The sequence below is a fragment of the Myotis yumanensis genome, unplaced genomic scaffold, assembly GCF_028538775.1.
Source record: "Myotis yumanensis isolate MYYU_CA2020_CCGP unplaced genomic scaffold, mMyoYum1.0.hap1 SCAF_14, whole genome shotgun sequence".
In the NCBI taxonomy this organism is placed as follows: Eukaryota; Metazoa; Chordata; class Mammalia; order Chiroptera; family Vespertilionidae; genus Myotis; species Myotis yumanensis.
In genome coordinates, this window is record NW_027223765.1 from 24,457,107 (window position 1) to 24,482,636 (window position 25,530).

The 25,530-nt window shown below is 42.0% G+C and overlaps 1 protein-coding gene across 1 annotated transcript in view; it reads left to right on the forward strand.

The window, feature by feature from the left end:
- Window positions 1-407: 407 nt before the first annotated feature.
- Window positions 408-25,530, forward strand: part of COL6A6 (collagen type VI alpha 6 chain) — a 93,155-nt gene continuing 68,032 nt past the window's right edge. Inside the window, exons 1-10 of the mRNA XM_070391120.1 lie at window positions 408-474; window positions 2,695-3,291; window positions 5,074-5,691; window positions 6,820-7,380; window positions 8,381-8,938; window positions 12,563-13,138; window positions 15,872-16,441; window positions 22,217-22,560; window positions 22,645-22,723; window positions 24,665-24,819. Coding sequence (XP_070247221.1) covers window positions 408-474; window positions 2,695-3,291; window positions 5,074-5,691; window positions 6,820-7,380; window positions 8,381-8,938; window positions 12,563-13,138; window positions 15,872-16,441; window positions 22,217-22,560; window positions 22,645-22,723; window positions 24,665-24,819 — 4,125 coding nt within the window. The remainder of the gene's footprint in view (window positions 475-2,694; window positions 3,292-5,073; window positions 5,692-6,819; window positions 7,381-8,380; window positions 8,939-12,562; window positions 13,139-15,871; window positions 16,442-22,216; window positions 22,561-22,644; window positions 22,724-24,664; window positions 24,820-25,530) is intronic.

Genomic DNA, 25,530 nt, shown 5'->3' on the forward strand with positions numbered 1-25,530 from the left:
TAGGGTACAAAACAAAAGACTAATAGGAACATGTATTATTGGTGGGACTATAATGCTTCTGGCTACCTCTATTGACAGTCTAAAATCTTGTGTTTGTGCAGGTCTGGGGACCAGGAGAAACCTGTGATTCTGTAAATGGTGGTGGTTCGCTTTTCTCTAAGGCACTTCGCAGATCAGAAGGTCAGGAGGAAACCGCAAATGTTCCTTATCCCCTGTTGCACCCAATGTATCACGTAACTTTTTGTATTCTTATGTGTGTGGGTGAAAATAAAGCAAGTTTTGATCCAATTTAAACGGTTTAATCTGATATGTGTGGGTCTTGTATTCCAAATAATATCCAGAACATTCTTCAATGTTTTCCTTTTCACCCTTTCAGATTTCAAGTTGGAGATTTTTCAGCTCATAATATGAAAATGTTGCTGATTTTGTTCCTCATAATAATTTGCTCCCATGTTTCTATGAACCAAGATTCTGGTAAGGAAAAAACTGGAAAGAATTCTTTAACTCATTTTGGAAAATACATGATTTTGACTTCCTTAAAAGTGGAGTTTCGTTTCACTTTGTCTTGATTTTGATAGTTGGAAGGGTGGGGTGGTAGCTCAGTTTCTTTTTGAAGCTCATTTGTCTCTGGAATTTATTCATTGTTAACGATAGAAAGATAAAAGAGCTGCTATTTTGTCCTCAGTTTCAACCCCATTTAGGTCTTCTGGGAGGTTGCATAAAATCCTGTCTCTTACTATTAGGTTCAGGCCTGGAAATCTTGGACTGTCTCTTCCTAATTCATTTGTGCCAAAACATTATCTTGGTTGCTCATACAGCTTTTGCTCCAGTTTAAACAATTTAATCTGATATTGTAAAGAAAATGCTTTTACTCTGAAGAGAAAGCACCATAGCTGGCTGGCTGTCAGCAATCTATGTCCAGTGGACTTGAACTCAAAATACTGGCCTACCCTTCTCTGCCTCTACCTCTTCTTAAATAACGAGTTGGCACAGTGGTCACTTCATGTTCAGGGCCACCTGTGTTAGTTTGCCCAGCTTTCTCAAGGGCTCTGACCTTTGGTGCTAAGTTTTCTGAAGAGATAAACTAAGACTCTGCCCTGCAAGCATCTTCCTTTGATGTCTCACTGGGCCTGATATTAGGCTTTTTAAAGAAAAAGCTGAATCTAGCTCATGTGCCAGTTGCCTACATTTCCTTTCTCCACACACAAGAAGTGATGGTGTATCCACGAATAGGAAGGTCGCTTTGGTCACAAGTCAAGCCATCCTGGGCAGGGCTTGCCGACAGTCCTCGTAGGGGTTCCAGCCTTCTCTTGGAGGAAGATATTAATGCACCCTCTCTTAATTCTCCCCCTAAAATGCTAGTGGCTAAGTGATCATCAAAGGAAACTCAAAGTGGTTGAAATTAGGTTATTTAGAAGACAAGAAAGAATGGCTTTATCCACTATGCCTCAGTGAGACTGCTATGAAGAGAATGAAATAAACGTAGGGGTGCTAAAACTGGTTTCCTACCAGTTGTAGATAGGAAAAGATGGTTTTTATTTTAATTTGATTACAATGTATCTCGTAATCATATCAGATAACCAGCTTCTGAGAGTGAGGAGGGGACCTTAGATATTTTCTTATTGAATCTTCTCATTTTAAAGGTGAGGAAACAGGCCCAAGTATATTGAATGGCTTGACAGAGCTGTTAGAGTTAGCTGATAACAAAGTCAGGACTTCTGTTACTTGTTCAGTTGCATTATGCCTTCTTAAATATACACCATCCGGACGCACACAGACGTTTCCCTTCCTTCCCTGGATAAGAAATAGATCCTAAAGTGCTGAGAACTCTGAATTCAAACCAGCAGATCACCAATACACAGCATTTTGTGCTTGAACCCAGTGATTCTCTAGCACATAAAAGTAGCATTCTACGTACCCAGCCAGCATTGAATCTGGCATTGAATGAAGCATTAAAAGTTCAACTAAGTATTATATTCCTCTATAAAAATTATATTTTTATAGAAACTAAAACCATAATCATTTTCCTAGCTTAAGGTATACAGATTTCTATCACATTTACACATGTAAGAATAAATTTATTAATTGTAATGCTCACTCATATGGTTTATAAAAAATATTGTAAGTAATCTTAAAGTAGATTAAGGTAATCTCATATTTTTTATGATTTTTAGGTACTTTTTAAACTTCATCAATTTGACACTGGCAAACAAAACTAATATTTTTATAAGTTAATCACTCACTTTGTTACAGTGCTTAAATTGGAATCACAATAAAAGATTACCTTTCATATTTCTCTATTCAAACAAATTTGAAGCAGTTTAGTTCTCAATTAAAATTTTTATTCTCTTGATATAGACTGAGGTCAAATTCTGAAAGCAAAAATTTAAAACGGTATAAGGGGAAATTACCTACTACCAGTATAAAAACACAGGAGTTTTTACTCTAAATTTACTTGTTTCTAATGAACCTATTCCTTGCAAAAGTGATGTTTAATTTTGCAATTGGCCCTAGAAACAAGTATTTTTTCTTGAGAAAATGTGTAATGTCAAGCTATTATTTTCAGTTCCTTGGGAAGGTATTAAAAATACAGATAAAACAGGAAAGTACGTTTTCCCCAAATGGCTGGCATTAAGCAGGCAGTACCTTTTTAAAGTTTATGCTTTGTTGATCTGGTTCTCTGTGTGTTTGCAGGCCCTGAGTATGCAGACGTGGTGTTTCTGGTGGACAGCTCTGATCACCTGGGAATTAAGTCCTTCCCTCTGGTGAAAACATTCATCAACAAAGTGATCACCAGTCTCCCCATAGAGGCCAGCAAATACCGCGTGGCCCTGGCCCAGTACAGCGACAAGCTCCACAGTGAATTCCAGCTGAACACCTTCAAGAACAGGAACCCCATGTTAAACCATCTCAAGAAGAACTTCGTGTTCAGGGGCGGCGCCCTGCGGATCGGGAACGCTCTCCGGGAGGCTCACAGGACCTATTTCTCTGGACCTGCAAACGGCAGAGACAAGAAGCTGTTCCCCCCGGTTCTGGTGGTCCTGGCTTCGGCCGAGTCCGAGGATGACGTGGAAGAGGCTTCCAAGGCTCTTCGGGAAGACGGGGTGAGGATCATCTCGGTGGGGCTGCAGAAAGCCTCTGAGGAGAACCTGAAGGCCATGGCCACGGGTCAGTTCCATGTCAACCTTCGGACCGCCAGAGACCTCAGCACGTTTTCCCAGAACATGACCCAGATCATCAAGGAAGCGACTCAGTACAAGGCGGGAGCAGTGGATGATGTCCTTATGGAAGGTGGGCTTACGGTGCACACATAGAAATGATGATAAAATGCTTTTGAGAAATCAATGTGGAGAGAGGGTTGAGGTTCCATGGACATCCTTTTCCCCAAAAGCTGGGCTGTATTTTTAGCTGTTAAATATTGGTGTGTTCCAAAGGGCCCATTGATTGTGGCCATTTTATTTTATTTTTAAAAAATATATTTTTACTAGAGGCCCGATGCATGAGATTTGTGTACCCGAAGGGTGGGTGGCGGGTGTGTGGGGGGTTCTCCTCAGCCCGGCCTGTGCCCTCTCACAGTTTGAGAGCCCTTGGGGGATGTCCAACTGACAGCTTGGCAGTTGGACATCTTTAGTGCTGCCTCAGAGGCAGGAGAGGCTCCCGCCACCGCTGCTGCACTCATCAGCTGTGAGCCCGGCTTCTGGCTGAGCAGCGCTCCCCCTGTGGGAGCACATTGACCACCAGGGGGCAGCTCCTGCGTTGAGTGTCTGCCCCCTGATGGTCAGTGCACGTCATAGCAACCATTTGTTCTGCCATTTGGTTGATTTGCATATTACCCTTTTATTATATAGGATTGATTTCACAGAGGAAAGGAGAGAGGGAGGGAGAGATAGAAACATCAATGATGAGAGAGAATCATTGATCGACTGCCTCCTGCGTGCCCCACACTGGATGTCATGCCCCAATCTGGGCATGTGCCCTGACCAGGAATTGACCTGTGACCTCCTGATTCATAGGTTGACACTCAACCACTGAGCCATGCCTGCTGGGCTGGTTGTGGACATTTTAAATCCAGTGAACCCCACAATTCTTGGTGTTCCTTGATACTCTTTAACCATGTGAAGGGTTTGTTTAAAAGGTAAGTTTTTTCCTAGAGAAATCCTTGACCGCAGAATGTTAGAGCTGGAAATAGCTTTAATTAAGTTGCCCAAACCCCCTGTTCCATAGGCATCCTTAGAGTTGGTGACATAACCTGGGCCACGGCAGAATGCAGTTTGAAGTCAGAGCTAAGTCAGGTCTCTTCGATTCCCACGCCCTGGTCATTTCAGCCCCACACTGCCTCCCTTCCTGCTTCTCTGTCTGAATTAGCTGCCCTGTGTTCTGCTCCACCTCCCACCTGCTGTCCTGGGGGCCTTGTACTGTTCTATTAACAATGGCCAAGAGCTTATGAACATCGTTCAAGTGAGGGGCAGGGGAGAGCCAGTAAGAAACAATTTGCTCCAAGTGTACAAGCAACAAAGCAAACTCCCATTATTTCTAGTTACATCAGTTGGAATGACATGACATGTAAAATTATCTGATGTTAATAGGGAATGCTTTTCTTATGGTAATCTATGAAAAGGTGAATCCTATTATGAGTATCTTTCCCAAATAAAAGAATGGCAAAAGTATCATTGACATCTCAGTATTATCCCTTAGGAATATTTGGACTATGCTGATTTCAACAGCGATGATGCTTAATGATTTTAATAGGATAGTAGTAGCTGCTGTTCATTGAATGACTCTTAGGTCCCAGACCACAGGTTAAACACCTTATCTCATTTAATTTCCATAACCACTCTATGAGGTAAGTATTACTATCTCCATTTTATGGAGGAGGACACTGAAGCTGGGAGTTTAGCTGAGATCCAGTATTTGAACCCAGGACCCTTGGATATGAGCTGCATAATAATTTCATATACCTCCTTCCTTCTTTAAGTGCATAACCCAGCTCTGTAGATGTTCTCCATGCCTCCGAATGCTGAGCAGAGAAGCTGACCCACTAAAATTGTGCCCCTTCCATCCCTGCCCACACAGTTTGCCAAGGCCCCTCCGTGGCCGACGTGGTGTTCCTGTTGGATGTGTCCGTCAATGGCAGCCAGGACAACTTGGACTACCTTAAAGAGTTCCTAGAAGAAAGTGTGTCTGCTCTCGACATAAAGGAAAACTGCATGAGGGTTAGCCTCGTGGCCTATAGCAATGAGACGCAGGTGATCAATTCACTGAGCAGGGGCATCAATAAGTCGGAGGTTCTCCAGTCTATACAGGGCCTCTCTCCCCAGGCTGGGAAGGCCTACACTGGGGCCGCCATCAGAAAGATCAGGAAGGAGGTCTTCAGTGCACAGAACGGCAGTCGCAAGAACCAGGGGGTGCCCCAGATCGCCGTGCTGGTGACCCACCAGCCGTCGGAAGACAACGTGACCAAGGCAGCCCTGAACCTCCGGCGCCAGGGCGTGGCCATCTTCACGATGGGCGTGGAGGGGGCCAGCGACAGCCAGCTGGAAAGGATAGCATCGCACCCCGCCGAGCTGTATGTCTCCAAACTGAAGACCTCCGACCTGGCCGCTCACAACCAGACGTTTCTGAAGAAGCTGCGGAAGCAAATAACACACGCAGTCTCTGTCTTCTCAGAGCGCACCGAAACCCTCAAATCCGGTAAAATGGTTTGCTGAGGGAGGTATTATTCCATCCTTTTCTCTCTTTCTTGCCTTTTAGGTATTCTGTGTACAAAAGCGATTGGTGGGGTATTAGGTGGGAAGTGAGAATAAGTTCCTAATTTCTTACTTGACCTTGATCACATGGAATGTATTGGGGGAAATAAAAGCTATTGTAGGTGTTGGAATGGGTCAAAAGGGTTTTCCTTTTTACTTCCCGTTTTGTGCAGCTTTAATTGGATTCTTTGTTACTTACAAACACCCCAGAATACCATCCTTTGCTGTTTTTCTCTCTTCACTTCCCCCCCCCCCCATCTCCTTCGCCTCTTGTGTTCCCCTGCTCTTTTCCTTGTTCCTTTTTTCTTTTTGTAACTTTTCTCTCTTTTCTCCTCTCCCCTCATCCTCAAATTCCAACTTAGAGAATGAACAGGAAGCATGATTTGGATTGAGAACATTGTAATTAATTTGTTGTGAAGTACTAGTCTAGTACCCATGAGTTTAGAGAAACAGATAATGTATTTTGTATATTTTATATATACACACATGTGAGCTCTATAAATATTTTGTATGTGTATATACACTCATAAGTATGTGTACATTCTTCAACAAATATTGACAGCATGTTTATTATAAAATTGCCCTTGTCCTACACAAATAAGGCCACTGGCAATACCCCTAGTTTTGTTAAATGACAAGGAGTGAATAAGGAGTAAATTATTTATTCAAGTTCTCAAGAAATAGAGCTCATATGTCCACCATGTTCAATTAGAGACCTTCTCCATTTCACAACACACCGCTTGACTTTTTGCAAAGCAATTATTCACTAATGAGAGAAGTGGCTTGTGAAAAGCATTTTCTAGTTTTCTTTCTTATCTTTTGCTGTATTCCAATTTGCCTTGATTCATGGCAGAGAATGATCAAAATAGTCATAAACTGTCAAAAGAAACTCATTCGGCCCCGCCGATGCTGAGTCCCCTGTGCTAAGCTAGCAGAGCATGTCTTTTACACCTGGAAGCTGTTTCCCATTTGTCCATCTGAAGATGCTCGTATTTGTTGTTCTTACTCTCTGCTCCCATTTCTTCCTCACACGTGCCCCCATGCCACACTCAGCCTGTCGGTTCCCCCTTAGGTTGTGTGGACACTGAAGAAGCAGACATCTATCTGCTGATCGACGGTTCCGGGAGCACCCAGGCCACAGACTTCCAAGAAATGAAGACCTTCCTGTCAGAGGTCGTAAAGATGTTCAACATCGCTCCCCAGAAGGTGCGGGTGGGCGCCGTCCAGTACGCCGACAGCTGGGACTTGGAATTTGAGATCAATAAATACTCAAACAAGCAGGATTTGGGGAAGGCCATTGAGAACATCCGGCAGTTGGGTGGGAGCACGAACACGGGCGCAGCCCTGAATTTCACGCTGGGGCTGTTGCAAAAGGCAAAGCAGCAGCGAGGAAACCGAGTGCCGTGTCATCTTGTGGTCCTGACAAATGGCATGTCCCAGGATAGCATCCTGGAGCCTGCGAACAGGCTGAGAGAGGAGCTCATCCGTGTTTATGCCATCGGGGTCAAGGAGGCCAACCAGACACAGCTGCGGGAGATTGCAGGCGAGGAAAAGAGGGTGTACTACGTGAATGACTTCGACGCTTTGAAAGACATAAGAAACCAAGTTGTTCAAGAAATCTGTACTGAAGAAGGTAGGAGAATGGCGCCTTTCCCTTTGGGCCCGGGCTCACAGATGGCCCTCCTGCAATATTTGACATTGCAGGTTTGCAGAAACTGCATGAATTTCCAGGTAGTGTGGCTGTGCTTGTTTCCAGAACAAAACTGAGGGCCCACTAGAGCAGTGATGGAGAACCGTTTGAGCTCGGCGTGTCAGCATTTTGAAAAACCCTAACTTAACTCTGGTGCCGTGTCACATATAGAAATTTTTTGATATTTGCAACCATAGTAAAACAAAGACTTATATTTTTGATATTTATTTTATATATTTCAATGCCATTTAACAAAGAAAAATCAACCAAAAAAATGAGTTCGCGTGTCACCTCTGACACGCGTGGCATAGGTTCGCCATCACCGCACTAGAGTGTGGTTCTAATTCATATCTGAGGCATAAAGCTTTTGGTGGAGTTCTCCCTTATTAGTACTAATTAGCCTCTTCCCACAAATCCCTGCTACCATAGATATATGCTTAGATACTGCATTTGTAAATGACCAAATGATTTATTTGAAGGAATATTTTGGGTTTATTTAAATTTAACAAAAGTTTTATGGACTCTTTTAGAGCTCTATCAGTAGTTTTCAACCAGGGGAATTGTGCCCCCTTAGGGGGCATTTGGTAATGTCTAGAGACATTTCTGGTTGTCATAACGAAGGGAGTGCTACTGGCATCTAACGGGTAGAAGTCAGGGATGCTGCAAAACATCCCTCAGTATCCTACAATGTGTAGGCTATCCTCTCCAGTAAAAATTATCCGGCCCAACATGTCAGTAGTCCTGAGGTTGAGGAACTGAGTAATACACTAAATCAAATCATTAAATAACAAATAGAGTGGCCACTTTATGGCCTCCAGTGCTTTATTTACTTGCTAACTAACCATCCTTACCAAGCACACATTTAGCTTCAATATAGAATTTTTTTTTTCCTGTTCACTCTTAATCTTTTTACATGATAAACATTTCACTTTCTCCCATGCAGCCTGCAAAGAGATGAAAGCTGACATCATGTTTCTGGTGGACAGTTCTGGCAGTATAGGACTTGACAATTTCATCAAAATGAAAACATTTATGAAAAGCCTGGTGAGCAAATCCCAGATCGGGGCAGATCGGGTGCAAGTCGGCGTAGTCCAGTTCAGTGACATCAATAAGGAGGAGTTTCAACTCAACAGATACATCTCGCAAAGTGAAATTTCAGATGCCATCGACCGCATGCCTCACATTGGACAAACCACGATGACTGGTAGTGCCCTGACCTTTGTGTCTCAGTACTTCAGCCCCGCCAAGGGCGCCCGGCCCAACGTCAGGAAGTTCCTCATCCTCATCACGGATGGTGAAGCTCATGACATAGTCAAGGACCCCGCGGTAGCACTGCGGCAAGAAGGCATCATTATCTACTCGGTGGGGGTGTTTGGCTCCAATGTCACCCAGCTGGAGGAGATCAGTGGGAGGCCAGACATGGTGTTTTATGTTGAGAATTTTGACATTCTGCAGCACATTGAAGATGATCTTGTTTTTGGAATATGCAGCCCCCGGGAAGGTAGGCCTGGGCATTCCTGCCAGTGGGATTATCCAAACACCACGTGTCCATGTTAGTCGTTATTTCTACTAATTGAACACTGTAAACTTTTTGTTTGATTGAAATGGTTACCTTAATGCCGTGGTCAGCAAACTGTGGCTCGCGAGCCACATGCGGCTCTTTGGCCCCTTGAGTGTGGCTCATCCTAAGCCTTAGCAGTACCCTAATTAAGTTAATAACAATGTACCTACCTATATAGTTTAAGTTTAAAAAATTTGGCTCTCAAAAGATATTTCAATCTTTGTACTGTTGATATTTGGCTCTGTTGACTAATGAGTTTGCCGACCACTTCCCTAATGGCTTTAGACCAGCGGTTCTCAACCTGTGGATCGCGACCCCTTTGGCGGTTGAACGACCCTTTCACAGGGGTCACCTAAAACCATCCCACATATCAGATATTTACATTACGATTCATAACAGTAGCAACATTACAGTTAGGAAGTAGCAACGAAAATAATTTTATGGTTGGGTCACCGCATGAGGAACTGTATTTAAAGGGCCAGAAGGTTGAGAACCCCTGCTTTAGACCTACATAGGCAATGTGACTTTCTTCAACAGAACTGTTGAGTTAAAGAATCAGTAAGGAACAGTTTGGGTCCACCTAGATCCTCTCCCATTTGTAGATAAATAGCAGTAGGGTGATGAGGCCTCCATTGAAGAAGAGTGGTAACTTCCTGGATCTTAGATCAGGTTCCCCGGATTCTTGTGGAAGTGGTTTTTTGAGAAGGTGTTTTCAGAAGGGAAGTAAGGAAAACAGGACAGGGCATGGGTAGGAGCTAAGCCAGAGGGTGGTCTTGGCTGGAGTCTCGCTTCAGCCTGATCTCCTGGGAAACTAGAGCCTGAATTACACCACAGTCTGTTTCACCTTGAGCTGAAGGGCCCAGCCTGAGTCCTGGGGCTGTGTGTGGGCTGCCACAGCAGGCCATAGAGGGCCATACCCCCTGCTGGGCAAGGTAGCTCCCCTTTGACCTAACATCTACTATATGTCAGTTTTTTACAGTTTTTAAAATCCATTACTTATATAAAATGAGATGACATTTGTAAAAACACTGATATTTTTTAAATCCTATAAAGGAGGACTCTAGTAGGGGAACTTGCCCTGTGCATGTCTTCATCCTAGATGTTCATCCTAGATGTTCATCTGGATCTTTTATCATCGCCTTTAATAAACTGGTAAACGTATTTTCCTGGGTTCTATGAGCCACTCTAGTAAGTTAATTGAATCTGAGAAGGTAGTTGTTAAACCTCCCATCTATATAGGAACTTGAGCAATGGATGCTTCAAAGGAAATAAATAGTAGATCCCAGTCCTCCTCTCATGAAACTACAGAGGAATGAAAGTGGTAAAACAAAAGCCCTACAGATATAAGAAACTTATTTATACTGTGACTCGAGGGGCTTGATGACAGAAGCATTCTGAAAGAAAAAAAAATCTCTATGATTGTTTCAGTGGAGTTTTGAGGGAAGGGAGAAACTTGTACTGTTACTCAAATAACAATTTTGTTCAGTTCCCACTAGAAGGTTGATCATAGCCTGTTATTTGTGGTAAATGAGATACACATAGTTTGTATTTCCTGGTAATTCTGCTGGGAGCAAATCTGAACTCTTTGAAGGAGGAACCCCAAGTAAACTACCCCAGACCCTGGGGGAATCCAAGCAAGCTCCCCACGGCAGCTGAAGGTCAGAAGGACATCGTTTCCTCTTTGGTGGAACCAGCCCAAAAGAAAAAAACTCACGTTTTTTCTTCCTATGTTGGGAAAAACCCAGTTCTTCCCTACTGTTTCACTCCTGTTGTCTTCTTTACTAGTCACATGGCACACTTCATTTCTGATACTTCTGGTCACCCAATGTGTGGAGGTTTTTCCCATATCAACAAGCAATTCTCAGATACCAGCAGGGTGTCCAAGAATTCAACTCAAGTCAGACACTGTCTACCTGGAGGAAGCATCAGGTCCCACAGATTGAGGGCTCACTCCCATAAGATTGCCCCACGCCCCACTCCCCACTGCAGACAGCGGTCACAAGCCCAGGTTATCACCTGTGCTTCTGACCAACCTGCTATATAGATGGGAGATTTAACAACTATCTTCTTGGGTTCAATTAACTTACTAAAGTAGCTCATAGAACCCAGGAAAACACGTTTACCAGTTTATTAAAGGCGATGATAAAGGATCCCGATGAACATCCAGGATGAAGACATGCATAGGGCAAGTTATGAGGAAAGGGGTGCAGAACTTCCAAGTATATATACAGCATATTCTCTGCCATTCCCAAGCGCCTCACTTTCCCGGAATCTTCATGTGTTCATCAAACAGCTCTCTGAACCCCATACTTTTGGGATGATCCCTCATGAACTCCATTTTCAGCCCTTCTCCCTTCTCAGAAAAATGGGAATGAGGCTGAAAATTCCATGCTTGCTCTTCCCGGTGACTCGCCCTCACCCAGGAGCCATTCTTTCCAGGAGACAACAGGAAAGAAACACATAGTAGGGGCCCAACCAGAGTCACCTCATTAGAACAAAAGACACCCCTGTCGCCCAGGAAATTACAAGGGTTTTGGGAGTTCTGTGTCAGGAACGGAGACAGAGACCAATATATATTTTCTGTTACCTCACATAGCCTTTCTTGAAGTCATTGGGGGTAAATATATTGGCCACGGGGCTTTCAACAGCCCTACCACTTAGCAAGTGGCTGGCAAGAGAAGGAAATGTGGTGAACCTCTGCTGGAGGGGTGGGGGATTCCTTTCGCACAACTCCGTTTCTCCAGAATGGATGAGTTAACATTTGGAATATACCCCTGCAAAGCCTGCAGAGACATCGAGTTACATAAGGACTAAATCATTAAACATCTTACAGTCCCACTTCTCCAGAATGAATGAGTTGGAGTTTAGACCTCTGCACTTTTACATAGAATATGCTCCATAGACATGGCTTAAGTATTAATTGGGTCTTTCCTGCTTTACTTTCCATGGCATTGACCCAAGGAAAAAAAAGTTAATGGGAGCATCACCGCAGTTGGGCCAAGTGTGACATGGGCTTATGTCTATGATGAGGCCCAATAATGAAACTAGATAGTGTTTCCAGAATGTCACAAAGGGGAGAAAATGAAACCCTGAAAAGTCAGCTGTCCTATAACCATGAAAAACTATACAGTGTTGCCAAATTCATTTTTTTCTTTGGCCATTTCCCCAAGGCTTATCTTGGGAATACAATTTCATAAACCCTAAGGCTTAAACAGACAAATCCGTGTAAATGAAAGCACATGTTGAAAGAACCATTTATACAGGAAAATTTCCACAGAATTGTAAATTTTTTTCTAGTCCAAGAGCATGTCCCCCTCTCGACCTTTACAGAAGGCTTTACTTTACTTTAGCCTTGTCCTAAAAACTCCCCGAGTTGAATTTTGCGATGTATTGCCAACACAAATATATATATGTATTGTGTATGTTATCTAAGGAATGGACATGCTAATACACAGCTTGATCCAATGGAGAGGAGACATTGGCAATTAAAAAGCAGGTGTGGGGTGGTGAGTCCCCCATGATGTCCAAAGCTAACCTCATGGTTTTCCTTTCTCCTCCTCTTAGAATGCAAGCGAATTGAAGTTTTAGACGTTGTGTTTGTAATTGACAGCTCTGGCAGCATTAACTATGATGAATACGCTATCATGAAGGATTTCATGATAAACTTGGTGAAAAAAGCTGATGTTGGCAAGAATCAGGTTCGGTTTGGGGCTGTGAAGTATGCTGATGACCCAGAAGTGCTGTTTTATCTGGATGAATTTGACACAAAGTTGGAGGTGATTTCAGCGCTCCAGAACGACCAGCCCATAGGGGGCAACACGTACACCGCCGAGGCATTAGGCTTCTCGGACCACATGTTCACCGAAGCCCGTGGCAGCCGCCTGCACCGAGGGGTCCCCCAAGTCCTCATCGTGATCACCGATGGGGAGTCCCATGATACAAAAGATCTCAACGCCACGGCCAAGGCCTTGCGGGACAAAGGCATTCTTGTCCTGGCCGTGGGGATCGAGGGTGCTAACCCTGTGGAGCTGCTCGCCATGGCAGGATCAAGCGACAAGTACTTCTTCGTGGAGACTTTTGGAGGCCTGAAGGGGATCTATTCAGACGTGTCAGCCAGTGTGTGTAACTCCTCACAAGTAGGTAAGGTTTGCTAATTAAGTTTTTCTTCATTATCAGCAGAGGTCCAAATGAGGGAGAAAGCAATAGCCCTCAAGAGTACGTTCTGCAAACAGGAGAGGAGCACTAATCCATTATAAGACATCTCATTTGGCCTCCTCCCTAAAGAGGAATACATTCTACAACATCACTACTCACTTCTGTCTAAACCAGTGATGGCGAACCTATGACACGCGTGTCAGAGGTGACACGCGAACTCATTTTTTTGTTTGATTTTTCTTTGTTAAATGGCATTTAAATACATAAAATAAATATCAAAAATACACATCTTTGTTTTACTATGGTTGCAAATGTAAAAAAATTTCTATATGTGACACCAGAGTTAAGTTAGGGTTTTTCAAAATGCTGACACGCCGAGCTCAAAATGTTCGCATCACTGGGCTAAACTCTTCTCATGATGGGGAATTCACCATTTTCGAGTAAGCTTTATTGGTTGGGGCACAAATTAGTTTTCATGTCATTTCCATCCATTAGTTCTTCCTGCTTTTTACACAAGAAATCAAATTCCATACCTTCCTAACAACTAGTGATCATTGCCTGGAGTCAATAATAAACATTCTATTCCGGCCTCAGATGTTGCCCCAGCAGAGTACAGTAGGACTTCCTTTGCTCTGGATGCTGTTTCTATTCTGGCATCTGGCGATTGCATGGCCACTTTTATTTCTATGTGTCAGTGTGTCTGTCTGTATGTATGTATGTATGTAATTCAGTCATTCAGCTGTCCTTTTACACCATTTCAAAGGGAGATCATGATCTATTTAAATTCCTTGTCTTTATTAAGAGTATTGTACTAAAAATACTGACTACTTTTTATTAGATAAATTGCTATTAATCTAGGATTCCAACATCTTGATACAGTTCTTTTTAAAAATCAACTTTTCTGGTTTTCATAGATATTGCCTCCTAAGCATGAAACTATCTTTTTCTTTCATAAAACTAAGCAAGTCTTTCTGGGTCTTACTGAAAACTAGGACAAATCTCTTATCTTCTAGGTGGCCATTGCCTAAGATTCAATCTGTTCTTTTCTGTAGAAGTTGACATTGCATTTTTATTTTTTATACTTTTTGTTAATCTGCACCCAAGGATATTTTTCCCATTGTTTTTTAGAGAGAGTTGAAGGGAGGGAGAGGGAGAGAGATGGAGAGAAACACACTGCTTCCCCACTGGGGCCAGGAAGCAAACCCACAACCCAGGCACGTGCCCTGAGGAATCAAACCCATGACCCTTTGGTGCATAGGCCAATGCTCTGATCACTGACCCAGGGTGACATTGCTTTTTTATTTTTATTTTTTTAAATGTATTGATTTTAGAGAGGAAGGGAGAGGGGGAGAGAGATAGAAACATCAATGATGAGAGAGAATCGTTGATTGGCTGCCTCCTACATGCCCCACACTGAGGATCGAGCCTGCAACCCGGGCATGTGCCCTGACTGGGAATCGAACTGTGACCTCCTGGTTCATAGGTCAATGCTCAGCCAATGAGCTACACCAGCCGGCCTGACATTCCATGTTTAAACAGAAAGTTCTTCCTTGGGCAGGAAAAAGTACTTTATTTCCTTTATTTGAATCTAAAACAAAGAAATTTATTAACCAATTCCTGAAGGATCTATTTATCTTATTTCTTTTTATCTCTTTTTGCATATCTCAGCTGTGGGATTCTCAGACACCTTTTGTTTTCCACAAAGCTAACATGAGACTTAAGTGAGTTAGGTCCATGGTGAGATCTCTGGGGAATTCGGGGAAATGTTAATGCTTACCAGAAGGCTAAGGGATACACATGAGGATGTGCCAAGCATAACTCATTCACTGGCAATCATCTTTCATATTCTTTTTGTTTTGTATTTTCTGTGTTAACACCAAGGAAGCATACTATGCTATACTGAATTGTTTGCTCAAAAATAGTATTCTCAAGTAGATATTTTTGCCTATATGCATCAAAAAGGGGCTGATAAAGAGGAAAACTTCTGAGATATAGATCAGAAGGCATGATTTTAAAACTTCAATTTGTCTTAATACACCAGAAAAGTACTCATTGGCTCAACTGGCCAGGGAGGCTGAGTCAGTACTACAAACCATCTGTCTCTTTGGGTGAAGCTCTGAATGGATGTGCGCTATCTGTTTTTCTTGATGTGCTACTGTCCCCAGGTTTTCCAGAAGGGTTAAGGCTAGATCACAGGTGAGAGCAAGTTCTCTGTAGCAATCCTCCTCCCCTAGCATCTTGGAAAAGAAAATGGTGTGAGACCAAATGGAAAAGCAAAGAGAAGTATTAAAAAAAAATGTGAGTTGTTCCCCCCTAGTACCACCTTTGGAACTGATGGGTTTTATTTCTTCTCCAATTAATGTGACCACTGAGTGGCCTACGATAAAAAAACCACTTTCAGAAATACCATTTCTATATAGCTGCAAACATTTAACTCAGCAGTTCTCAACCTGTGGGTTGCAACCCCTTTGGCGGTCAAACCACCCTTTCACAGGGGTCGCCTAAGACCATCCTGCATATCAGATATTTACATTACGATTCATAACAGTAGCAACATGACAGTTATGAAGTAGCAACGAAAATAATTTTATAGTTGGGTCACCACATGAGGAACTGTATTTAAAGGACCAGAAGGTTGAGAACCACTGAAATCAGGCTGGGTGAAAGAACGAAGTACAATCTAATTTTTGTTGCTGTTCCTTTTCCTCTCCTTTATAGATTGTGAAATTGAAAAAGTAGATCTTGTTTTCCTCATGGATGGTTCGAATAGCATTCATGAAGATGACTTCAAGAAGATGAAGGCCTTCTTGGCATCGATCGTTCAAGATTTTGATGTCAGAGCCAACAGAGTGCGCATAGGAGCAGCCCAGTTTAGCCATACCTACCGGCCAGAGTTTCCACTGGGAACGTTCGTAGGGAAAAAGGAGATATCACTTCAGATTGAAAACATCCAGCAGATCTTCGGATACACACACATCGGCGCTGCACTCCAGATGGTGGGGCAATTCTTCCGGCCAGATATGGGCAGCCGGATAAATACCGGTACCCCACAGGTGTTGCTGGTCCTCACAGATGGCCAATCCCAAGACGAGGTGGCTCAGGCCGCTGAAGACCTGAGACACAAAGGTATCGACATCTACAGCGTGGGCATCGGGAATGTGGATGACCAGCAGCTCATTCAGATCACTGGGACTGCAAGTAAGAAACTGACGGTTGACAACTTCGATGAACTGCAGAAGGTCAAGAAAAGGATCATTCGCAACATCTGTACCGTAGGGGGTGACAGCAGTAAGTATTCAGATGTGTCCCTTGTGCCTATCCCGCCCCTGTGTTCACTGACATTTTCCTCAAGCTCTGTTTACGGCTGGTGGGGGAATTTGGATTCCTGCCTCTGGATTTCAAGTGGAACGTTTCACAGTTCGCAGGTATTTTCTTGTGACTTGTGGATTGAGAAACAGGGCATCCAAGAGAGTTGTCTGTTCTCCCCCTTGCCTCCTGGGAGAGCATGCCCTCTTTGTAAATGTGCAGCCTTCGATTTCAGACGCTGTGAGGAAAAAGCCGTTGTTGATAATCTGGTTGGTTTCAGAGGCTGGAGGACGTGTATCAAAGAAATAAACCATTTGACAGATTTGGGTTGCCTGGCAATAGGACGAACAGAGCTGCCAAGTGCTGCGGTACGAGGATGCAGGGACTGTCTTTAGAGGGTTATGTTTTTATTATGAAACTTTACTGTGGAAGTTAGTAAATTCTTAAAACTCAGCACAGCCCTGACTGGTTTGTCAGTGGATAGAGCGTCGGCTACCGCTTAAGAGTCCGAGAATTGATCAGGGACTATTGTCTTTGTAAACTCTGCCTCATGATCTCCCCATACTTTGGCATGTGTCTGGTGACTTCAGCCAAACCTTCGACATTAACGTACTGTTTCACATGAAATACCCGTTTCCAGTTATTAGGCAGAAATTTTTTTTTGGAGCTATCTATTCTCTACTTGAGAGAATAAAAGAAAACCATGTGGAAAATCAAAGCCAGGAGTATATGCACCAAGTAGTGTGCGAGTTCTCTTTAAAGGAAACAGTCCTGAGTATGAAAACAAACAAGTAAGGAAAGTACTCTCAGATAAACTTGAAGTCATTATGGCAGCAAGCAAGAATGTGAGGCCTTGATAGCCAAGCCGTGGGCTGAGGCTGAGGAGACTGGAATGAACACTGATAAAGCTTCAAAGGCATGTGCAAATATATCGGAGGGTGCCTGTTCTTCTTAAACTATAAACTCCCAGCTCTAGGAAATCAGACAGTACCTTAGTGAGGCTCAAAGCGAGTCACACTTACAACCTGAACATCTAGCTTTGCTTCTTATTAAAATATGCCTAACTTTGGAGACATCAGTATCCCTTCGTAGTGTTCTCATCTGTGAAGTTACATCATCTCCGTTTCTCTTCATTGTTCACTGTGATCTCATATGTGTGAAAGGAAGGGCAGCTGCGTGGAGTAGGAGAGAAGTGACTAAGGTTAAATATTTCTGGAGTATCTGTCAAGGGTCAAGTATGGTGCTCTAAGCATTTTGAATGCTTTAGCTCAATAAATTCTCCCCCAACCCGTATGGCTTATATCTTCATTTTCAATTATAAACGAGGAAAATGGGACTCAAAGGAATATTGCTAACTTGACCCAGAACATGCAGGACATAACAGACTCAGCAAATTTTGAAACCTAGGTCTGTCTGACACCAACCCAGTTTTTTTCGTTGTTAAATTAAGCTGCCTGGTTTCTCGACCTCGTTGTTGTCTAGAGTATCTGATGCTGATGTTACAAAGAAATAGTGTCTAAGCGTTCTGCCTCACCAGTTTATATCTGGAACTGAAGACATCATGGGTTTGTACCTTGAAATTGTTTCCATAAGCTGCTGCTCCCTAGTGAAACCACTTACTGTTACGTTGTCACTTTCAACATCACAATCCAGTAGCAGAACTAGTAACCTACCTGACCTATCATCACTACTCAGGAAGCAGTAGGATAAGGTAGTTTGGCATACAGACTCCAAACAAGCCTGGATCTGAATTCCGAGTGTGAGGTCCACAGCAGTAACTGTGAGACCATGGGTCAGCTGCTCTGTCACAGCTTCCTCTTGGGCAGAATGAGTTTCAGAAGAGTTCCTACTTAGCCTGTTTCATAAGGATAAGTGAGATCCTGAATGGGAAGTCGGTGTAAATGTTCAGTGAGTATTAATAACTATCACAGAGGGTATATTTATAGGAAGTGATCCTATAAATGCAAAATACATGGAGTGATGAGTTGGTTCCCAGAAGGACCATTTACCAAGGGGTCCTTGGTTGAGGAACTTTGATATTTTAGCAATATTTTAAAGCCATGTTCAAATTTAATATCTCACCATATACCGGATTCCTCTAAGCAACTAAGTTCCAAAGTCTGTTTTTTGTTGTTTTTTTAACCTTAATTCGTGTTTATTTTCCTGATTTTTCTTTGAGTCTGGCTATTCTAACTACCTAGGGAAGACCGGGCAGTTCTCAGGATAGGAAAGTCCTGCCTTTTCGTTTGCCATGGAGCCATAATTAGGTAGCCAAAGCATCAAGTGTACCTCTTATCTATGCATCATCATGGATAGAGGAATCAAAAAGGAGATGAAGCAAAAGGCCAGTCTGATTAAGATGAGGTAAAAGACACCCTCGGGATTTGATTCAAGGAATGTGGGAACTATAAGGAAAGTTAAATGGTCATTTCCAATGCATCTTAACAAGGATCTCTGTATGTCCCTGTCCTTACTGGGCTCTCTAGAAAATGGAGCTCAAAGCAGTTTGTGCTAATATTTTATGTGCTAATACTTCAGGGGAGCAAGAGTGAGTGGAAGGGAAGTAATACAGGAAAGGAGAAAAAGTGTAATACAAGATATATGTTACCAAGCTAGCTGCAGCTTTTTGAGAAAGCATAACCAGCATGTTGGTCATGCAGAACACCGAGGAAACCACACAGAGCCACCATATAGACCTCCTGGGAATAAAGGAGGGGATTAATCTGCCAGTTCCTTCCCATCTATGACCTCTCATTGGTCAGAGGTTACCCCATGAAGAGTCAGTCTCCCATCCTATGTGTTGTGTTATCCAGCCCTTTGGGGAAACCAGATACAGAACCCACAGTGCGTTATATCTGTGGCTACGCATGGTGGAAGGAGGCAGAACTCCCATGAGTACAGTTGGGTTGGACATGGGCATCAGAATTATTGTGGCTCTACTGTAATGAGCATGATGGAGGCCATGTCAAAGTCCTCCCCACCCCCACACACAACCTTGGGAAACCAGACAATGGTGGCAGCCAAGGCTCTCCATTGGATACATGTCCAAGTACTTGTGTGGGGGAGAGGGGACAGGAGGTCCAAGCAAATCTGGGAGGTATATAAACTAAGTCTTTTACAGTAACTGTTTTCTTGATCATTCTTTTATTTTTTTTTTTTGAAATCTCAGATACCCCTTCTTTCAAAGGCCACACACAAATTTTTTATACTTGCTAATAACTGCCAACAGTCTAACTTTCTTCTTTATTTTCTCAAGAATCTGTCTTCTAATCTTACTAATATATCCTACTTCCTGCTGATGGCAGATTCTGCTAATTCTTAATAAGAATCTGCCAGCATCAACTCCGATTAAGGACTTTCTTTATAAGTCAGATAATTAAAATCAGCTTTTGGGTCTGGCAGGGAACCGTAAGACTATAACTGTCACTCAAATCCATTCTTTTCTGTTCCTTTATATTTTTATTTTGAAATACATAATTTTATTTTTGTAGGCAAGAAAATGAATGCCCAGAGGGGTTAAGAGATTTGCCAGGTTATTTAGCAGTAACAGAGTCATGACTGGTACATGACTAACACTAAACTTTGTGCTTCCCACTCAAAGACCTCCCCCTTCCACGCCTCCCCATGCTGTTTGTGAGGACTAGTCAAATGCTTAGGACATTAGTTTACTTCTCCATCTTATCACCCTCTGTAGCCAGTCCTGTGAATTACCTTCTTAATTTCCCTATACTCATTGCCCCTCGTCTGTTCTCCTCACTCCTGCTATTCTAATTTAACCCTACTTTCTCTTTGGAAATCCAATTTTAACCGTCTCCCTAGCTCAATTCCCAAACCATCTCTACCTCTTACTAACTTTGAAGGCTCCTAATTTGAGAGCAGATGTCTCTGTAGAGTTTTCAAGGCCATTACGTGAGAGTCCACTCGTTTAGGATGGCCTAATTCCTCTAATTGTATTTAAACTCATAGCTGCTAGCTCTGTACTTGCTCCCCAAATTCTATTCCTTGGATCATATTATCATTGGAATTATTTGTCAATTTGAATTAAAGAAACACAAGGAACTTATTTACTAGACTTTGTACTTTCAGTAATCTAGACCAAAAAAATAAAATACTAAATTTTTATAGGGGATAGTTCTCAGTAATGACATTTTGGAATTTCTTTGTTTTGTTTTTCTTTTTCTCTCACCAGAGACTGTTTTCCTTGAAGGCAGTTACATATTTTGGTTACCGAGTGGTTTTCTAACAATGTTCATCCAAGAGGGAAATTTTCAATCTCAAGATAGAAATGAAAGGATACAGATTCAAGAGGAATTTGGGAAAGGACAAATTCTTAATGCTTCCTTCTGACTAGTTTCTTTCTTTTCATTTCACTTTCTGACTATTGGGGAAGAGATTTTTCCAATAAAGTGCAGTCAAATTAGAAACCCGCCTTTCAGGTTTTCTTGATAACATATTGATTTACTTCAAATGTCATAGTGATTTAAAATTGATTATCAAATAAGGCTTTATATTTTCCCTCACCTGATTCTTCTCATTAAAAATGAATCAAGTTACTGGCCCTTATTTTAAGAATTGAAACTGACATTTTAGTTCGAAAGATTTGCAGATGTTTAACTGACCAGTGTGTCTGGAGGTGGTGAAGGCAGATATTTGTTCACACAACAAATAGCTGAAAAACTGCTTATCCAAACAAAGCAAATTGAAAATATACACTCCTCCCCTTTAACTTACCAAGCAAGCTGTGTATGTTGAATTTATTAGAAAGGTTGAAGTTTTTTTGCCAAGCTAAAGTTCTTGAAAGAAGAGTGTATGTTACATGACTTTATTCTTCTCTAATTATCTTCCCTTTGTGAGGCTCAGCTGAAAATAACAAGCTCTTTCTAATTTCTCCTGTGCTTGAATGCTCCCGGAGTTTATACGAATAAGAGCAAAACATTTTTTAAAATGTGTTTTTATTGATTTAGGGAGAGCGAGAGAGAGATAGAAACTTCATTGATGAGAGAGAATCATCGCTTGGCTGTCTCCTTACTCCCCCACCCCCACTCAATCCCCTTAAGTATTTCTTGAACCCCCAGATGGCATTGGCTTTGCCTTCCTGAATGGCTGAGCTCTGAAGGCAGCACCATCTTTGACATGGTTAAATGTGGGGAATTTGGCGCTCAGTTTTTCACTTGTAGGACTTATATCAAGCAAGATTTCAAAGGATCTCTTGGAGCATTTGTTTGCCATTTTATTTTTTCTTTTCTGAATGGATTTTAGAAGACAGAAGAGGAAACATTCCTTTTGGGACGTTAAATCATCAAAATCATTCCTTTAGACAAGTTCTTTGTGATTTCTTTTTATAAATTATTGCTCTGTGCAAATGGTTTTATATTTCCCTTATAATTTAGTATTAGTTGAATGCTGATAAGTAGTGTGATATAAATTTGCGATTTCAGACTCTTAACAAATATACTTTAGATATTTAAATGACTCTGCATAGCTTTTTCAATAACCACAATAAAATCTTTCAGAATTTTGTTATAGAATCATCTAGATTTTACACCAGTTGAAAATAATAATACTATATACTTTTGCAGGTTATGAAAGAGTGATTCTGGGCCTCTTCCATTATTCCCTCATGTTTTTTCTCATTTTCCAACTTTGTAACTGGAATAGAAATAAGAATTCCAAGTGCTTTGGTTCAGATATGGCATCCAAGTCAAATAAGGGGATTATTTGATCTAATAAGGTACGTTTTTTTCCCTTAAATCCTAGATTGTTTTGTGGATGTTGTGGTTGGATTTGACATCTCCACTCAGCAGAAGGGGCAGACTTTGCTCGATGGCCAGTCTTGGATGGAAACCTACCTTCCAGACATCCTGCGTGCCATCAGCTCCCTTAATGGGGTTAGCTGTGAGGTGGGCACAGAGACCCAGGTCAGTGTGGCTTTTCAAGTAACCAATGCCACGGAAAAATATTCTCCCAAGTTTGAGATCTATAGTGAAAACATACTGAATAGCTTGAAGGATGTCACAGTTAAAGGACCATCCTTCCTCAACGCAAACTTCTTGAGTTCCCTGTGGGATGCGTTTCAGAATAAATCGGCTGCTCGAGGCAAGGTAACTTGGTTTTATTTTATTTATTGGTCTGTGGTTCCGGTGACCTCCCTTTTACTCATGTTTCTTTCTTGAATACTTTCCTAGGTGGTTCTCTTATTTTCAGATGGATTGGATGATGACATTGAAAAACTTGAACAAAAATCTGATGCTCTTAGAAAAGAAGGTATTGAACATGGGGGAAGACTGGGGGAGGGATCATTATTGACTTTATACTCTCAGAACTCAATGCTGGCTCTTAAGTTTCCAGGCACACAGCCCTGAATTTGACAACCTTTCTACTCTGTATGCACTTGGCAGAGCACATGAGTTCTCAGAACATTCTGGCATTGACTTTTTTTTAACTCATGCCCAATGTATATGAAAAAACACTGAATATAAAGTCTTACTTTTTCTCTCATATTACTCTATTTCTTCCTCTCAAACTTTCCAGGAAAGTGTGTAACTTTGCCTCACATGATCTAATATTGCTACTTCTTTAGTATCAGCAGACGTGAACCATGTATTTCTTTTAGACCAAGGAATGGGAGAGTGGGTTTATGTTCTTCAACACCCTTAAAACATGTTCAGAGTTGCAAGCAGTATTGGACAAGTTTACTCATGTTTTGGGGCTTTCTAATCAGTTCCTTTCTTCAGACCAGAGATAGCCCAATCATGGTGTCTATGAGTGTTTAAAGCTCTGGTACCAGCTTTTGGCTTCAAGAACTAGTGCCTAATCTGACTTCTTGTCAGTTCTTACCCAAAATATGGATCAGTGGATGCATCCAAATGTTCTGGTTTGACTAAGAATAGGAAAACCTTCCTGTAAGTAGATGTTGCTGGTGCCCCACCCAGGTTCCCTCTTCCAGCCAGGTTCCCTTCCCCCATCCTCCAGCTGTGAGTGTTGGCTGCTAACAACTCACAGGTCCCCTTTCTCTGAGGAGTTGCCCTTGGTCAATGGGAGCCACCTCACTTGGAAGGTTGCTTCCTACCCCATTCCTGGGCAGCAGGTTGAGTACATAGAGTTGGATCTTTGCCTCAAAATAGCACCATGTGGTGTGATTTATGTTCCAAGTTCCTCATGGGATCAGGCTGACACTAGACTCCAGCTGAAACACTGTATTGCTCAGCTCTTTTCTCTGCCCTGCCCTGCTTCCCCCTCACCGCTTTCTTCTGAGAGTTCTTCCTCAGTAAATTGTGTGCAGCCAAATCGCTATCTCAGGCTCTGTTTCCAGATTCTCTGACCTAAGACATCCGCCTCCAAGCTTAGTTATTAGAGACTGAGCGGATTTGTCTTTGCTATTTCGGTTCTCTCTCTTCAATCTTAAACAAATGCAAAAAAAGTTCACTGGATTTGCAGCTGGAGGATAAGGATTTTTATTTTGCCCTTTATTTACTAAAGCTACTTTCTCTATGTTCTATCAAGTCTTGGCATTTCTTTCATGAGTTGTAGTGGAAATTTTAATGAACAGGACCCTAGAGTTCTTAGTTTGGATGGATAGGTGTGTTTTTTTGTTTGTTTGATTTCAGTTTTTCTTTTGTGAGGAAAAATGTATCTCTTACAGACAACATCAAAATTTTCTCTGGGAAGTTTGTCTTGGAACACCCAGATTTCTAAGATCAATCTTCATTCTTCCAACTCCCAAAGAAAATTTAGTAAACCGATTTCAACTTCAGAAGCTAGATTTTTTTTATATCCTCAGAAATTCAGAATCTTTGGGGGAGAGATAAAGGGATGATGGCCATATGTTCTTTGAAAAGTGTCAAATGGATAAGGATGTCTCTAGCTCTGGCTTCCCATATTTAAACACATATAATTTCTGGTTCATAGGTTGACACTCAACCACTGAGCAACACTGGCCAGGCTCTGTGGATCCTTTTAAACTCACTATCTCACTGTTATAATTTCCCCTGTCTCCAATTTAATTAGTTCTGGAAAATGTAATTCTTTTTGTTCTCTGATGAGTCTTGTTACTTGTCAGGCTTTTATTGCTGGGGGAAGTAGACAATAAAATGAGTGTTCCTCTTGCAACTGTTTTCCTAGAATAACAGTTTAGACACACATGTGCAGAAAGATTAAAATTACCCAACCCCCCTCACCTGGAGACCTGTACCTTGTGTTGGCCAGGCCTGAATGCCCTTATCACTGTTGCTCTGACTGGAGCCACCGATTCAAGTGACCTGGCTGATCTTCTCTACATTGAATTTGGGAAAGGATTTGAGTACAAGACCCAGTTCACTATTGGAATGAGGGATCTGGGGAGCCAACTGTCAAAGCAGCTGGTAAGTTATTCAGGAAAGGCAGGTGAGTTTACATTTTCTATTTTGTGTACAGGTTTAACATGTATGCTTATGAATTTGAACTAGCTTTGTTCATCAGGGGGTGCAGAAAGAATTTTCTGACTTAGTGGACAGTTGAAATAAGAGGATGTTTTGAAAGAAAGCAATACAGTAGAGAGATGTCAAAGCATGTTTGATTTGCATGGTTGGCCAAAAAAGAAGGAAAAAGAAGCAACTAAATAGCACTTACAGCCCTGCTCAAATTAAGTGAAGGAACGTAAGTGCCAAAGAGTGTGAGATCTGAGAGTCAACCAGCTGCTCCCTCAGCCAGCCAGTTTGCATGTTCCTTGTGGATTCTAAATGTCACAGCTCACCACACTGAGTATGATTCTAGTGCCTAAGATGTGTATTTTCCCTGCAACATGGCCTGTCAGTGAGAACCACTTACATTTAGGGTTTAAGTAGAGAAAGAGCCATCTGCTCCAACCTTGAGGAAAAACTAGTTGGATAACCTCCTATGTTGTACTTTATGAGCAATGAAAAGATATGTGAAGGCTGCCTTCACTGACCGGGATTTTTGCCTTATGATCTATTTTTAGAACCTAATGTCTACGTGAGATGCATCTCAATCATATTTCTTTCAGAAACATACAGGATTTCAAACTAGAGTGATTAAGTGTTACCAAGTTGTGTGGCACTACTTTCACCTTAATA